Source organism: Thamnophis sirtalis, unplaced genomic scaffold (assembly GCF_051295495.1).
Source record: "Thamnophis sirtalis isolate CommonGarterSnake01/CBP01778 unplaced genomic scaffold, rThaSir2_p1.2 scaffold_7, whole genome shotgun sequence".
NCBI lineage: Eukaryota > Metazoa > Chordata > Lepidosauria > Squamata > Natricidae > Thamnophis > Thamnophis sirtalis.
In genome coordinates, this window is record NW_028261387.1 from 77,837,519 (window position 1) to 77,852,000 (window position 14,482).

General features: G+C 40.2%; 1 protein-coding gene across 1 annotated transcript; it reads left to right on the forward strand.

Moving 5' to 3' along the window:
* The first annotated feature begins 10 nt into the window (after window positions 1-10).
* MOCS3 (molybdenum cofactor synthesis 3) lies at window positions 11-2,161 on the forward strand. The gene has a single exon (XM_014059924.2). The coding sequence runs from the start codon at window positions 106-108 to the stop codon at window positions 1,417-1,419; it is 1,314 nt and encodes a 437-aa protein (XP_013915399.2). The 5' UTR covers window positions 11-105; the 3' UTR covers window positions 1,420-2,161.
* Window positions 2,162-14,482: the final 12,321 nt, after the last annotated feature.

Sequence of the window (14,482 nt, forward strand, 5' to 3'; positions counted from 1 at the left end):
CCGCCAGTCGGTGGGCGGGGAGGAGGGGGCGTGTCCACGGCGTGTCCCTCGGAGTCGGAAACGGAAGGAGGCCACGCTCGCCGGCGGAGGAAGAAAGCCGCTGCGATGCAAGCCGAGAAGGCCGCTCAGTTTTCCCGCGAGGAGGACTCGGCGGATGACGGAGGCGGCGATAGGCCGGATTCTTCCGCCCTCCAGGCGGGACTGAGCCGGCTGGATATCCAGCGCTACTCGCGGCAGTTGGTGTTGCCGGAGCTGGGCGTGCGCGGGCAGCTGCGGCTTTCCTCGTGCGGGGTGCTGGTGGTGGGCTGCGGAGGGCTGGGCTGCCCGCTGGCGCAGTACCTGGCCGCGGCGGGCGTGGGCCGCCTGGGGCTGGTGGACCACGACGTGGTGGAGCTGAACAACCTGCACAGGCAGGTGCTGCACCGGGAGAGCCGCCTGGGCCGCTCCAAAGCGCAATCGGCCGCCGCCGCGCTGAAAGAGCTGAATTCCGCCGGGAGGTACGAGCCTTACGAGCTGGCGCTCAGCCCCGCCACCGCCTTGGATCTGATCCGCACTTACGACATCGTGGCCGACTGCTCCGACAACGTGCCCACCCGCTATCTGGTCAACGACGCCTGTGTGCTGGCTGGCAAGCCCTTGGTCTCCGCCAGCGCCTTGCGCTTGGAGGGCCAGCTGGCTGTGTACAACTTCCAGGGGGGCCCATGCTACCGCTGCCTCTTCCCCAAGCCCCCTCCTCCTGAAACGGTCACCAACTGCGCCGACGGCGGGGTTTTGGGCGTGGTGCCCGGCATCCTCGGCTCCCTGCAGGCCTTGGAGGTGCTCAAGATTGCCTCCGGGATGGGATCCTCCTTCAGCCGGTCGATGCTGCTCTTCGATGCGCTTGAAGGACGGTTTCGCCACATCCAGCTCAGGCCCAGGGATCCTAAGTGCGCTGTGTGTGGGGACCGACCCTCCATGACTACCTTGCAGGATTATGAAACTTTCTGTGGGTCTTCAGCCACCGATAAGTGTCGCACCTTGCGCTTACTGTCCAGCGAGGAGAGGATTTCTGTAGAGGAATACAAGAAGATTCTAGAAAACCAGGTTGCTCATGTGCTGGTGGATGTGCGTCCCGAAGTCGAAGTGGAGATCTGTCGCTTGCCCAAATCCCTCCAGGTGCCTTTAAATAAACTAGAAAGAAAAGATGAAGAATGTTTGAAGTCTCTGTACCGGAAGATACACGAAGAGAAGGAGAGGACCAATGGCAGTGTGGCTTTCCCAGTTTATGTTGTCTGTAAATTAGGAAATGACTCTCAGAAAGCTGTGAAAATATTGCAGGAACTGCTTTATGATGAACTAGGCTTAATTTCAGTTAAGGATATCAAAGGAGGACTCATGGCATGGGCTGACAAAATTGACCAAGATTTTCCTCAGTATTAATGTTTTTTTTAAATGCATTTTAATAATAATAATAAAAATACCTTGGTTTTTGGAAAGGGGGTTATTGTTATAACAAGGTAATACGTTTATATGTTCATTTGGTTATCTCTGGAAATCTCATTTAGTTCTTTGAATAAATACTTTTTAAAAAGTATTTCTCAAGAGTCCTAGGTTCCACAAGAATTTGAGAGATTAATGGTTGATTTGGATATAGCCAAATCTGTTGAAGAAAAGGCAGGGCTTGTACTGCGAAAATGCACTACAGCTGCTATTTTGTTGCAAGGAGTTCCAGGAACATTTTAAAAAATATGTTCTTTGGCCTGAAAAGGTTTTAGAATTCTTGCTTTAAGTAAGTCACCCGAAGCAACTTGGGTGGGAGAGAAAATAACCCTCTCTGTGTAAAGAGGAAGGAATATGAAAGGGGGAAAAAAGTTGTGGATCAGTTCTTCAAGTTCTTAAATAATGAACAAATGAATGCAATACATGCTAAAGAGAAGGCTGGATGGAATGACCCTGTTTCACATTTCATTTTCCTTTTGTAGCTTGACCAGTAATTATATTGTACTATAGTACATACAAACCATACAAAAGATGTATTTGTATAAATGCATTGTCCAATATTCCCAGGACCAAATACTGCTGATTTAATTGTATCCTTCCTTGATTTCCTGTTGAATCCAAAGGGACCATTATGTGTCTTTTAATGTTGTCACTTTATATTATTAAATTATACCATAACTTTCATTAGCACATTAAGTTATAGTCCTTGAGTACTTCCTTTTTTTAAAAAAAAAATCTGCATTGATATGAGAACTCATCAGCAGGATTGGAAGACCGGTAAACCATCTCATGAATTACTCCTTAGCAGTTCTTCGTTAAGAGATGCTGGGGCTTCAGATATCAAAATCTCTTCAAAACAAAAAGCAATTGATAGCCTCTATAGAATTTGACCAGTCCTCTTCCGAAACAATTAGAGAATAGAATAGAATCTTAATTATTGTCACTTTACATGTACACTAATCAGCAAACATTAAAATGAAATTTTGTTGCATTAATCTCTGCAAAGATAACCATTATGCGCACACACACGCACACACAATAGAGAAACATCAAAGTTTAGTTCGACTATATAGATATACATGGTTGGGGAAAAAACCTGAGCATACAAGATGGCATAAGGAACAAAGCTGTTATAGAATCTAGTACTACTTCAAAATGATCTAAACCCAATTCACTGATGAATAAATAAATGAGTATACTCTGTTGGCACTAAATTCTATACTTTTTTAACTATACTAAATGTTTTAGAGAAGTACCTGCCTTATAGTGCCTTTTATATAGGGAAAGGGGTACAATTTTACTTCAGCAATTAATATTTAACTAGGATCAAGTGATTTTGAGTTCAAGTCTATAATTGAATTATTCTCACTATATAAGTGACTTTTGCCATCCTTATTTTTCTTGTGTTTGTGAAAAATAATCATTTTGTGGAGGGGAAAGGAAACATTATTCTCTTGTCCTGAGCTTGTTGGAAAAAACTGATGTGGTTTTAAAAAATGTGAATGTCACCATTTCCCGTTTTGAGTAAAGGTGTGTCTGCTAGTTTCTTGTTTATTAGCTTTCCAAAACCCAAAGCAGAAACTTCCCTTTGAGATTCTGTCCTTTTATTCTTCACTGAAGGGATCAGTCTTTGCTCCCAAAATGTACACCAATAGTCACATATTTCATTCACAATGCACCACAAAAATAAAGACAGCAGAGAGCCTTGTCCCTTTCTCTCTGCTTTTCTAACTTTCTCTATTACAGATTAGTTCCAATTTTATTCCCAAAAAGTCATAGCTGCTAGAGAGCTACATCTATTTTGGGGCAGGAAGGTTATATTCTAATTTAAAATTCTTGATCTCATGATTGTAATTTAAAATATTAATGATTCCAACTACCAACTGAAGCCTATCCAGGGAATTGAAGCAATGCCTTAAATCCTAAAAAGCTAAAGTAAATCTTTTATTACAAAGTTGCTTTGCTTTATTTTCTGTTAAGAGGACTTTGAAAAGCATGACAAGGATTTAGCTTTTTATTTGATGTCAATGCAAAACTACACTGAAGATTGTGGTATTTCATTGTAAACTAAAGAATTGAGGAATTATTGATGGAGAATGATTGTTATTTAGATGTTCAACAGATGCATTCGAGATAGGGATTCTGCTGTTGTTTCCATTCTATCTACCTACACAAATGCTGCAAAAATGTTTACAACAGTGCTTCCAAATTACTCATGTGTGACTCATCTGTGTGATTAAGAGAGCCTGTGTTTTCAAAAGTTCTGAATGTAGGAATAGAACATTAGCATATGCACAGTCTTCATGCAGAAAGTATTTTTTAGGCATATGTTAGATTTGAAAAAAGAATCAGGAGCACTGGGAAAATCTCTGGTACATTTTGAGCAAGATAGAATGTCAAAATGCAGCTGACATCATCTATTTAATTTAAATGGCTAATTTTATAGTCATTTTTAAGAAGTCTTTTTAAGGAGTTACTAACAAAGCTGAAATTATTCAAGATAATGTGAGACATAAGAGAGCTAGTAAAAGAGTTTGAAGGTGGTTTGTACATTTGAAAAACAGCAACAATGCTTATCTTTGTTCCTGAGAATATCCTAAGAAAACAATGGAAGGATCATTGGAAAAAAAAACACAATTCAACGTTCTCACTCAAGGCACAAATGATCAGGTTCAAACTATCCTTATTGTTGATACATTATCCAGGAGTAGCAAACTGGCAGCCCAGGGGCTGGATGTGTCACACAGGCCACGCCCACCCTAATTATGTGAAGGGAAAAACAATACGTCATGTGATGGCAACATGACACCACGAGTTTGACATCTGTGCATTATACAAAGGCTGGAGAAAGCGCTAGTGCCTGAAGAGTATGGAAGAAAAGATAGAGGACAATAGCAATAGCAATAGCAGTTAGACTTATATACCGCTTCATAGGGCTTTCAGCCCTCTCTAGGCGGTTTACAGAGTCAGCATATTGCCCCCAACAACAATCGAGGTCCACATTTTACCCACGTCGGAAGGATGGAAGGCTGAGTCAACCCTGAGCCGGTGAGATTTGAACAGCCGAACTGCAGAACTGCAATCAGCTGAAGTAGCCTGCAGTGCTGCATTTAACCACTGCGCCACCTCGACAGCAAGGTGGAAATATTGGTAGAGCAGCAATGAGATTACCACTGGAAGACCAGCCTAGAGATAGATCATCGTGGGGAAAATCTGTTGGTTGGCTGAGAGTTAACAATGACTCAATGGCAAATAATCAATCTTAACAAACTTCCGGTTACTGTAGCTTTTTAACATAAGTCTTAGAAAGTATTCTGTGATATCCTTGGTCTTTGCTTCCAACACTCTGCATACTTCACAAGCCTATGCATTTCTTTCAGTTCTGAATAGTAATGAATCTCCAATTACAGTGACACTTTTCTTTTGTCTTAAAAGATTATACTTTGGCTTTGAGCTTTATGTATCATTTATCTTGTCTCCCATTCTGCAGTGTCTCACTCCTAGCATGCTGCATCTGGAGAACCCTAAAAAACGTTTCTGAATTCCAGTGCAGAATTTCTTCTGGAGGTTACTGTCATCCACAGGGTTTATTGTTCTCTTTAATTCTCTCCCTTAGAGAGAGATGCTTCCATTGTCAATTTATGTTAAAATCTAATGTCATATTTTTTTTTCTTTAGGATTCTTGTTGATGAAAACTTTTGAAAAATAGCAAATTCACTTTATATCTGGGTTTGGTAAAAATCCCTGTGTGGAATGAAAATACAAGCATGATCATTGAGCTTTGCCTAAGATTGTATTACAAGATGGCCAATTGCACTTCCCAGTGATTTTTATGGAGCTATTGGCAGCCATAATTGCTGATATCAAGCCACTATCAGCATATGATCAGGCTTAAGTGATAAAATGAGAGTTTCAAAGGGAATGTTTACCCTGTCTGAATAGCCTCATGCCTCCAACTTTGTGTGATTAGCTGGCTATATGATCTCCGGAGTGCAGCAGCTTTTGTTATTTACAAGTATCACTGTCCAACCTAAGCTTCTGATCTGGCACTGCCTCTAAACCAGGGGTGTCAAAGTCAAGGCCTGTGGGCAGTATCCGGCCCATGGGGTGCTTAGATCTGGATTGTGGGGCCACCCTAGAAACAGCGAAGGACTGGCCCATGGTGCCTCTGCCAGTGAAAATGGAGCTTGTGAGAGCCTCCCAAGCTGTTTTCACTGGCAGAGGGTTGCAGGAGGCCATTGCAGCTGAAAACAGCTTGCGAGAGCCACGCACAGCCTCCTGAGCTCCATTTTTGCTGGAAGTGGGTTGGAGGAGACTGTCACAGATGAAAACAGAGCTCAGGAGTGCTCAGGCTACCACAGGTGCCCCTGACACAAGTGATGTTGAGCTGACCACATCCACCCTGGCCACTTCAACCCCGGTCCCCCAAGGTCAAACACAACCCTGATACGGCCCTCAATGAAATCGAGTTTGACACCCCTGCTCTAAACAGGCTGAAATATTTGCCCACTTTCTCAGGCTTTTAGCAACCAAACCTTACAATCTTGCAAGATTTCATGAAATTAAAATAACTTTACAATATTCAGTTATTTTAATTTTTTTTAAATTTAATTGGGCTTTTCAAGTACCATACAGCTAATAGGTGGCTTATATACTGTAGATTTAAGGAAGTCACTCCGGATTTCTTTATTTATCACATTCATGCAGTTGAACAGCATGTTCTCTTCAACCCTTTTCTTTCAAGTGGAAAGGAAAAACATTCTTATCTGATGAAAATACTAATATGACTTTTGTATAAACAGGTTGTAGAATTGTGGTGTATATGGATTTTTAAAAGGTCAAAGTTTTGATTTACCAAGCTAGATCAGATTTTGCTGTTTTCCCTTAAATGAACACAGAGAAAAATGTAGATATTTTATCTTCTCTGTTTTGTGATGTTACAAAAAGTTACATTCACTGGCTTAATGTTCTATAATATCTAGGGGCATTTGTCATTTCTGGCTTAGATGTTGTCTGGGTTGCAGGTTTCTTAATTGAAAAAGCAAAATAAACAACTCAAAAAGGGAAGGTATATACTGTATATCTGTGTGTGTGTGTGTGTGTGTGTGTGTGTTCGTTCCAGCATAACTCTGGAATGCCTCAATCAATTTACTCTCTGGAAACAAAATCTGTGGGGGTAAAACACCCCTCGGGTTGCGTGTTCTGTTATGATACTGCCTGTTGTGCCTTCAAATGGCTTCTACTATACTGTTGTAAAATGACTTCTACTGTACAGTGCAGTGGAGTTGCCATGGTAACGGCTTCACAGTAGTTGACAAGGGGGCTCCCTCTGGTAAGGGGGAAAATCCAACATTAGAAATTATGTTTGGTCCAGACATTTTCCCCCTATAAGTAAATACTCGGACAACACTGGGTTATCAGCTGGTTTATTATAAAAAAGACAGCCAAATATACTTTCTTCCAGTGTGACAGGTCATATTGCTTTGTTTTTCCACAGAATGCTAAAATAAAATCATTTTTTATTTATAACTGGTGAAGATTCATTTTAAATCAAACTTTGGAACACTAAAGTTCAAAATAGATATATCAGTAATATTTTTATTTGTGGACTTCATAAAGCTGTAGCATCTCATTATGGAAATTCATTTACCATGTCAATCTTAACAATACAGCGATTATCAGCTGATAAATATCCAGCCAAATTATACAGAAAGGTAGCAAAGTACTGAGTTTGCTTGTAATTAGAATAGTCTACCTAAGTAAGAGTGAATAGATATAGAAATAGAACCTTTTAAATAGATTTATGGGTACTGACTACCCATTTTGCAAGATTTTATAACTTTTATAACCTTCTGCAACCTTTAGCTGCAGAAGAAATTGAGATAATACAAAAATACTCTTAAAGAGGCTGTAGATGGCAGTGTAAGATACACAATGAAGAAGTTACTGAAGCTCCTCTGGCAGCTGGAAAATAATAGAAGGGGAAAATGCCTATAAGACTGAAATTTCAGGAAGCTGTGCAAGCTTCAAGCTATGTCATGCAATACCTTGTAAGTCTTTAAGAATCTCCCTTTAGAGACAATAGTGATAGGCTAATTATTTTAGTACACATGCATCCATATTTAAGGGAGATGTTAATTTAGGTTTTCAATGATTTTATAGCAGGGTTAGAGATTCCCAAGTCATCTAGTGCAAGAGCTTTATGACAGATTGAGAATTTAAAATTGTTGCTCCAGAAATTATTGAGTCTATCATCTTCACCTCTATAACTGTCTGGTTTGGTTCTGCAACCCAACAAGACAGACACAAACTTCAGAGGATAATTAGAACTGCAGAAAAAACAATTACTACCAACCTGCCTTCCGTTGAGGACCTGTACACTGTACGAGTCAAAAAGAGCCGTGAAAATATAGATCCCTCGCATCCTGGACATAAATTGTTTCAACTTCTACCCTCAAAATGATACTATAGAGCACTGCACACCAAGACAACAAGACACAAGAACAGTTTTTTCCTGAACACCATCAATCTGCTAAACAAATAATTCCCTCACCACTGTCAAACTACCGGTATTCACTAAGGCTGCATTATTTTTACTATTAGTCTTCTCATTGTTCCTATCACCCATCTCCTCCCACTTATGACTGCAGGACTGTAACTTTGTTGCTTGTATCCTTACAATTTATATTGAATGATTCCTGATCGCTTATTTGTACCCTATGACTATCATTAAGTGTTGTACCTTATGATTCTTGACAAATATATCTTGTCTTTTTATGTACACAGAGCATATGCATCAAAGACAAATTCCTTGTGTGTCCAATCACACTTGGTCAATAAAGATTTCTATTCTATTCCTATTCATTTCTACCCTAATATTGAAACATTATATTCTTGACTTTATCTGTGTTATTCTAAGCAGGTATCTACAGAAGCCTCTAGACCATGGGTGTCAAACTCATGGTTGTCATGTGATTTTTCACGATTCCCATTCGTGGAGCTGAGGTGGGTGTGGCCTGTGCATGATGTATCCGGCCTGTGGGCCGCCAGTTTGACACCTCTGCTCTAGTCCCCACTCAAACCAGGAGATAAAGCAACATTCTATTACTTATCTCTCAAATTTCTTGCATTTTCTGTATCAGAGAATTATAGCTACATGATTTTTATAATTGTATTGTATAATCCTATTATTAATAGGATTAGTAATATAATATTAATATATAAGTAATCCTAACCTATTAATATATCAGGTTGATAATGCATCTCTCAGACATTTTGAAGGGCAACTCTAAAAGGGATGATGTTTTGATGAATCAGGCCATGTTTTGATGGAGTCAGGCCATTGCTTCATAGCGGCCAATTCTTTCTTACATTAACTTCGCATTCATTCTCTGTGCTAATAGTTAAGCTGTGGATGAAATTACATTTGGACGTGCTGACACAATCTGTTATGCCAAAAACAAACCAAAGACATTATGGGTTCTGTAGGTTGTCTAGCTTGGCTTTTGATTACCTTCACTGTTGTCTTCCTTGTGTGGAATTGACTTGTCCACCACATGTTATTTGCAAAAAAATATGTCAACAGCCCCCCCCCCCCCGCATTATTGAAGAGTTAAGGGAAGAGGGATACTGCAGACAGTGTGCCCCTTAAGTCTTATGTCCCTTGTGTGGTAGATTTGCCTCCCATCTAAGGTCAGAGTAGAATGACTCTAGTGGCTTTCTAAAGCTAGTAAATCAGTCTCCTTGAAGATCATGAGAACTATGAGCCAAGGTGGCGCAGTGGTTAAATGCAGCACTGCAGGCTACTGCTAGATCAGCAGGTCAGCGGTTCAAATCTCACCGGCTCAGGGTTGACTCAGCCTTCCATCCTTCCGAGGTGGGTAAAATGAGGACCCGGATTGTTGGGGGCAATATGCTGACTCTCTGTAAACCGCTTAGAGAGGCCTGAAAGGCCTATGAAGCGGTATATAAGTCCACTGCTATTGCTATTGCTATTGCTATCATATGGAGGAATGCACTTCTTTCTCTGAATTACAATATGTTCCACTGGGTGAAGGATGTAGTATTAGATATCCCAATGATTGAACAATACCAGGCTTTATTTGCACCTTCCTTATCAGGAGCAAACCCAATTATGTAAAATAAGCAAAAGTGCATAGAAATTTGAATAATTTGAATAATTTTACAAGCATAAGAGTCACCTTTTCCACTTTATTTTTACAGTATATATTTCCATCTTCTAAATATAGATTTTCCTCTGTAAGTTGCCCTTTTTTGATTTGGGTCAATTCTCTTTAGTATTGCTTATTTATTTGAAAGAGTTTCTCTGTAAAAGACCTTCAAATATTTCAATTTTGTGAATGTGGTATCTGCTGCTCTCTGTTCATTCTATCAAGTGACAGTTGGCTGGGTATTTATATGGCTTGGCTAGCACCTCTTTCATTGGTGCTGACCAAATTCTGCAGACATGTTCTTCCCATACTTGGAAATCTGTCTAACTGGATTCACACATTTTACTATACTATATTTTACTATATAGTTTGGGTGTTGTGGTGGAATGTAATATGTATTCCCAGAAAAGAGGAGTTGCATTCTGGACTACCAAGAGACAGCAAAATTTAGATAATTTGATTGGGAGGAAGAGCATCAAGATCAGAGGTGGTATTCAGCAGGTTCTGACCAGTTCTGGGGAACTGGTAAATAACACCTCTTACTGGCCCCACCCCCATCTATTCTCTGCCTCCTGAGTTCCAGTTGATTGGGAGGAAATGGGGATTTTGCAGTAACCTTCCTCTGGAATGGGGAGGGAATGGAGATTTTATAGTATTCTTCCCCTGCCATGCCCACTAAACCACACCCACCAAACCACACCACGCCCACAGAATCGGTAGTAAAAAAAATTAATCCCACTACTGGTCAAGATAGCTCTTCCCTAGAAGTTCTCAGAATTTATTTTTAATGATGCAAGCAGTTGCTTTTTTAAAAAAGGTGAGGAGCAATAAAGGAAGCTGCCTTGAACTAATTCAGTGTTTCTTTCTTGGTTTTTGGAGTCTGACATGTTTTGATATAACATAACCATTATGGTTAGCAGACCACAAATTATTTACAACATGTATGAGCTCAGTCAATTGTGAATATTAAACCAGCGGTGGTTAACCAAACTATAGTTTAGTATAGGACAATTTGTAAGAGAAGCCTCCAGGTATTTACAATACCTGGGCTGCCTGTTATGTATCTATTGACTAGCATAGAATAGAACAATTTTGAGTGCATCTGATCTATTTTGTTCTTCATGAGAACTGAAGATCCAGCAGGCAGAGATGAGTTGAAAAGATACAGCTCTTATAAATCAACATGAGAGTATTTCTATCTAAATCTGAACTTAGCAACTTGCTTGCAATATTAGAACTACTTTTCACATACTGATCCATTTCTAATTTGCACTAGTTTACACAATTTCCACAAGAAGTTTAGGTTAAAAATGTGAAAATAAATATCCTCAATGCTGATCTGCATCGGTGGGTGAGTGTGTCAAAAAGTAAAGAGGGCCGCCACAAGTCTATGCTCCAAGTTCTTTCTAATGTACCCGTGTCCCTATTGTGAATGTTCCTGTCTCTGCAAGTTACTCAGAAATAGGTTTTGTTTCTTCTTCTACTAAATTAGCAGATACCTACCAGATTATCTTGTAGTTCAGGGCTGTCAAACTCTTGGCCCGCAGGCCAGATGTGTCATGTGCTGGCCACGTCCATGCCCAGTTTAGTGAAGGAAAAAAAGTCCCAATATGTCATGTGACACCGCCGTGACGACATGAGTTTGACTCCCCTGATGTAGTTGGAAGGGAAATTCAGTTGCTTATTATCTGTTTACTAGGATGACAGAAAAGAGACAGGAGAACATTAATTCCAAATAGTTCACATTATTTATTTGAATACATTTAAACATAACAATTAAAAGTCATTTGATTGTTCTTTGTTCAGAAGGCTCTTCTAATTTTATGTTCAGGAGGCTCTTCTAATTTTATGTTCAGGAGGCTATTCTAATTTTATGAATTTAATCATGAGCATATTCAGACATTACTGACAACAATATGTGCTATCTATAAGTCAAAGCTGGATAAGCAATATTGTTTTCATCCCTCTACTATAGATTTTTCAACACAGAACAGCTTCATTACTATGCACAGTGGATGATCCTGCGGCCTCTTGGGTGTAATTTCTTTTCAAACGATTATTTACAGTCATCTTGGTCCTTATATACATACAGAGGAAATGATGGATAACAACAGAAAGCTTTGCTTGAAAGCATGCTCGTAGTTCTGAGCTTGACTCATGAATGCAAATTACATGAGTATAATGGATAGGAGCAAAGTTGAGCTGTTTATTTCTATTTAGTTTTTATTAAAGAGAAGAACCCAGTCACTGCTGCTATGCTGCTCTCACTCGAACACAAATTCGGTCTCTCAAGTTTCTCTTTTCCGTCTGCACTTGATTAGGATGTCTCCAACTTTGGCCCTGATGGTGAGAGCTTTGGATAGTTCTGCCTTATGCTGAATGTAGAAAGATGAATGAAGTAAATGGAATGCCAGAGAAAGAGTCAGATCTTAAGCCTGCTAATAATATTCAAAACTCTTTTTAACCTTTAGCGGAAGTATCACCCGGAGAGGATCTGGAATTGCCAACTGACCAGAAGCAGTCAGTTCTTGTGCTTTTAACAGTTAACAGCAGACTGAACTACACAACTCAAGCTGTTTTTCCAGAACCAACAGGGATGCTCTTTAAGTTCTGTCTGGGAGTTTCAGTGATAAATTTTTACTTCAGTTCTGTTTTCACATATGTTAACATGTATCACGGTATGTATATGTGGCCATTTACATAGATAATCTCACCACAAAATGAGAAATGCATGTGGGATTTCTTTGCAATTATGTATGTATGTATGTATGTATGTATGTGTCTCTGTGTGTGTAAAGGTTCCCCTCGTACATATGTGTTAGTTGTTCCCAACTCTAGGGGGCGGTGTTCAGCTCTGTTTCAAAGCTGAAGAGCCAGCGCTGTCCGAAGACGTCTCTGTGGTCATGTGGCCGGCATGACTAAATGTCGAAGGCACACGGAACGCTGTTATCTTCCCCACAAAGGTGGTTCCTAATTTTCTACTTGCATTTTTACATGGTTTCAATCTGCTAGGTTGGCAGAAGCTGGGACAAGTAACAGGAGCTCACTACATCATGCGGCGCTAGGGATTCGAACTGCTGAACTGCCGACCTTCTGATCGACAAGCTCAGCGTCTTAGCCACTGAGCCACTGCATCCGTATATATAGTGTATTCTATGTCATATATGTACAGTGCAATTCTGTGCACCTCTACATGGAATGAATCCCATGAATCCCATTGGGGGTAAACCTTTACCTGTGATGAAATTTGCCTAGATTCTGTCTATCTCCTGAGGACATTTAAAAGGGTCTTGTGAAGATGAGAACCATGCAAAAGACAGGGAGGATGGAATAACGGTAGGCATTCTTTCATGTTCCTCAATGTTATGGACCATATTCTCTCCAGAGATTCATATAGCTTCTTTGCTCTTGATGTTTAGGAAGATGCTAAAAACTTTTCCTTTTAAATCAGGGATGTCAAAATTGCAGCCTCGCGGCAGCATCACATGACATATCACAATTTCCCCCCTTCGCTAAGCCAGGTCTGGGTATGGCCAGCATGTGATGCAACCAGCCTGTGGGCCGTGAGTTTGACACTCCTTTTTTAAATGGACATTTGACATCTACCGCTGGTTGATTATTATTAGGTGATATATTTTAGCATTTGTTTTGTAATTATGATATGTCTGGAGCAATGAAGCCAGTGATTACCCAGACTCTAAGTTACCTTAGTAGAGAAAATAGTCCGTGGGACAGGGAGGGGGGAATGAATATAAAATTATTAGTTAAATTTGGGAGACGGCCATTGGAAGATGCAACAGTTTTGGTGTGGAAGAATGAAGGGTGGTTCCAGGGCTTTCCCCCTTTTAAAAATAGTCTGTTTAATTTAATCAAAGGTTGCTGGAGGCCACAGTCTGATCAACGTGAGGTAATTCAGCTCCGATTTATTTTGCATAACATGTAAAACAAAATAAGAGGTTGAAGTGATTTTCTTCCATGTCTTCAAAATGATCAAAGCTGGCAGAAATCCACCACAGCACTTAAGATTTGTCACAAAAGAGTAGATTTATTTCTCTGTGACAAGGTAATGTGGTCTGCTGGGATCTATAATAGGAGATTTACTTTTGCTCAGTAAGCCACTTGTAGTTTTAAAAATGCTAAGCAAAGCTATTAGCTGCTTGTAGGTATCTGATTTCATCTTTGCGGAATGAATCAATAGAAGAAGAGAGCTGACAGGAGTTTGCCAATCGAATTTGATGGTGGTGGAAGTGATGGTGGTAAAGGTCTCAAGGGAGCCTTTCTCCACAGCTGAGCTGAAGTGCTATTCATCCATATTTGGGTCAGCAGAAAACTACAGTGGCTCCAAAATTGCTCCCTTCATTGCCAATCCCTGCCTTTCCTCGGTTGCTTCTATTTTAAGTCATCATAGCCAACTGACTTCCTTCCAAGGTAATGAATGGTAAAGCTTAACGGATTTTATATACAGTGAAGCTACACCTGGTCAATGTCAGAATGAGGAGACAATATTTCTCCATGGACAATTTAAACTTGCCTCAATCTTGAGCGGGAGACAAGATGGAGGCAATGTCAAGGCCCCTTGGCAGAAAGACATTGACAGACATACTTTGTTAGGGTCAAGCTTTAAGTAAGAATCTGTGCTTAACTAACCTGAGAGAATGAAAAAGAAAGCTCTAAAAAAAACAGGAGGATTGCGGTAGTCAGGTTCATCCAAAAAAATATCTTGATAGAAAATTGGATATTGTCTCATGAAATTTGTGACATTTATTGTCTGTATACTTTGCTCAGAGCATGAGGAATAAGGAGTGCTATGATAGGAGTGTTCCAATACCTAA

Excerpts from the sequence above, each read along its gene's own strand:
- MOCS3 (XM_014059924.2), top strand. The coding sequence starts at position 106 with ATGCAAGCCGAGAAGGCCGCTCAGTTTTCCCGCGAGGAGGACTCGGCG.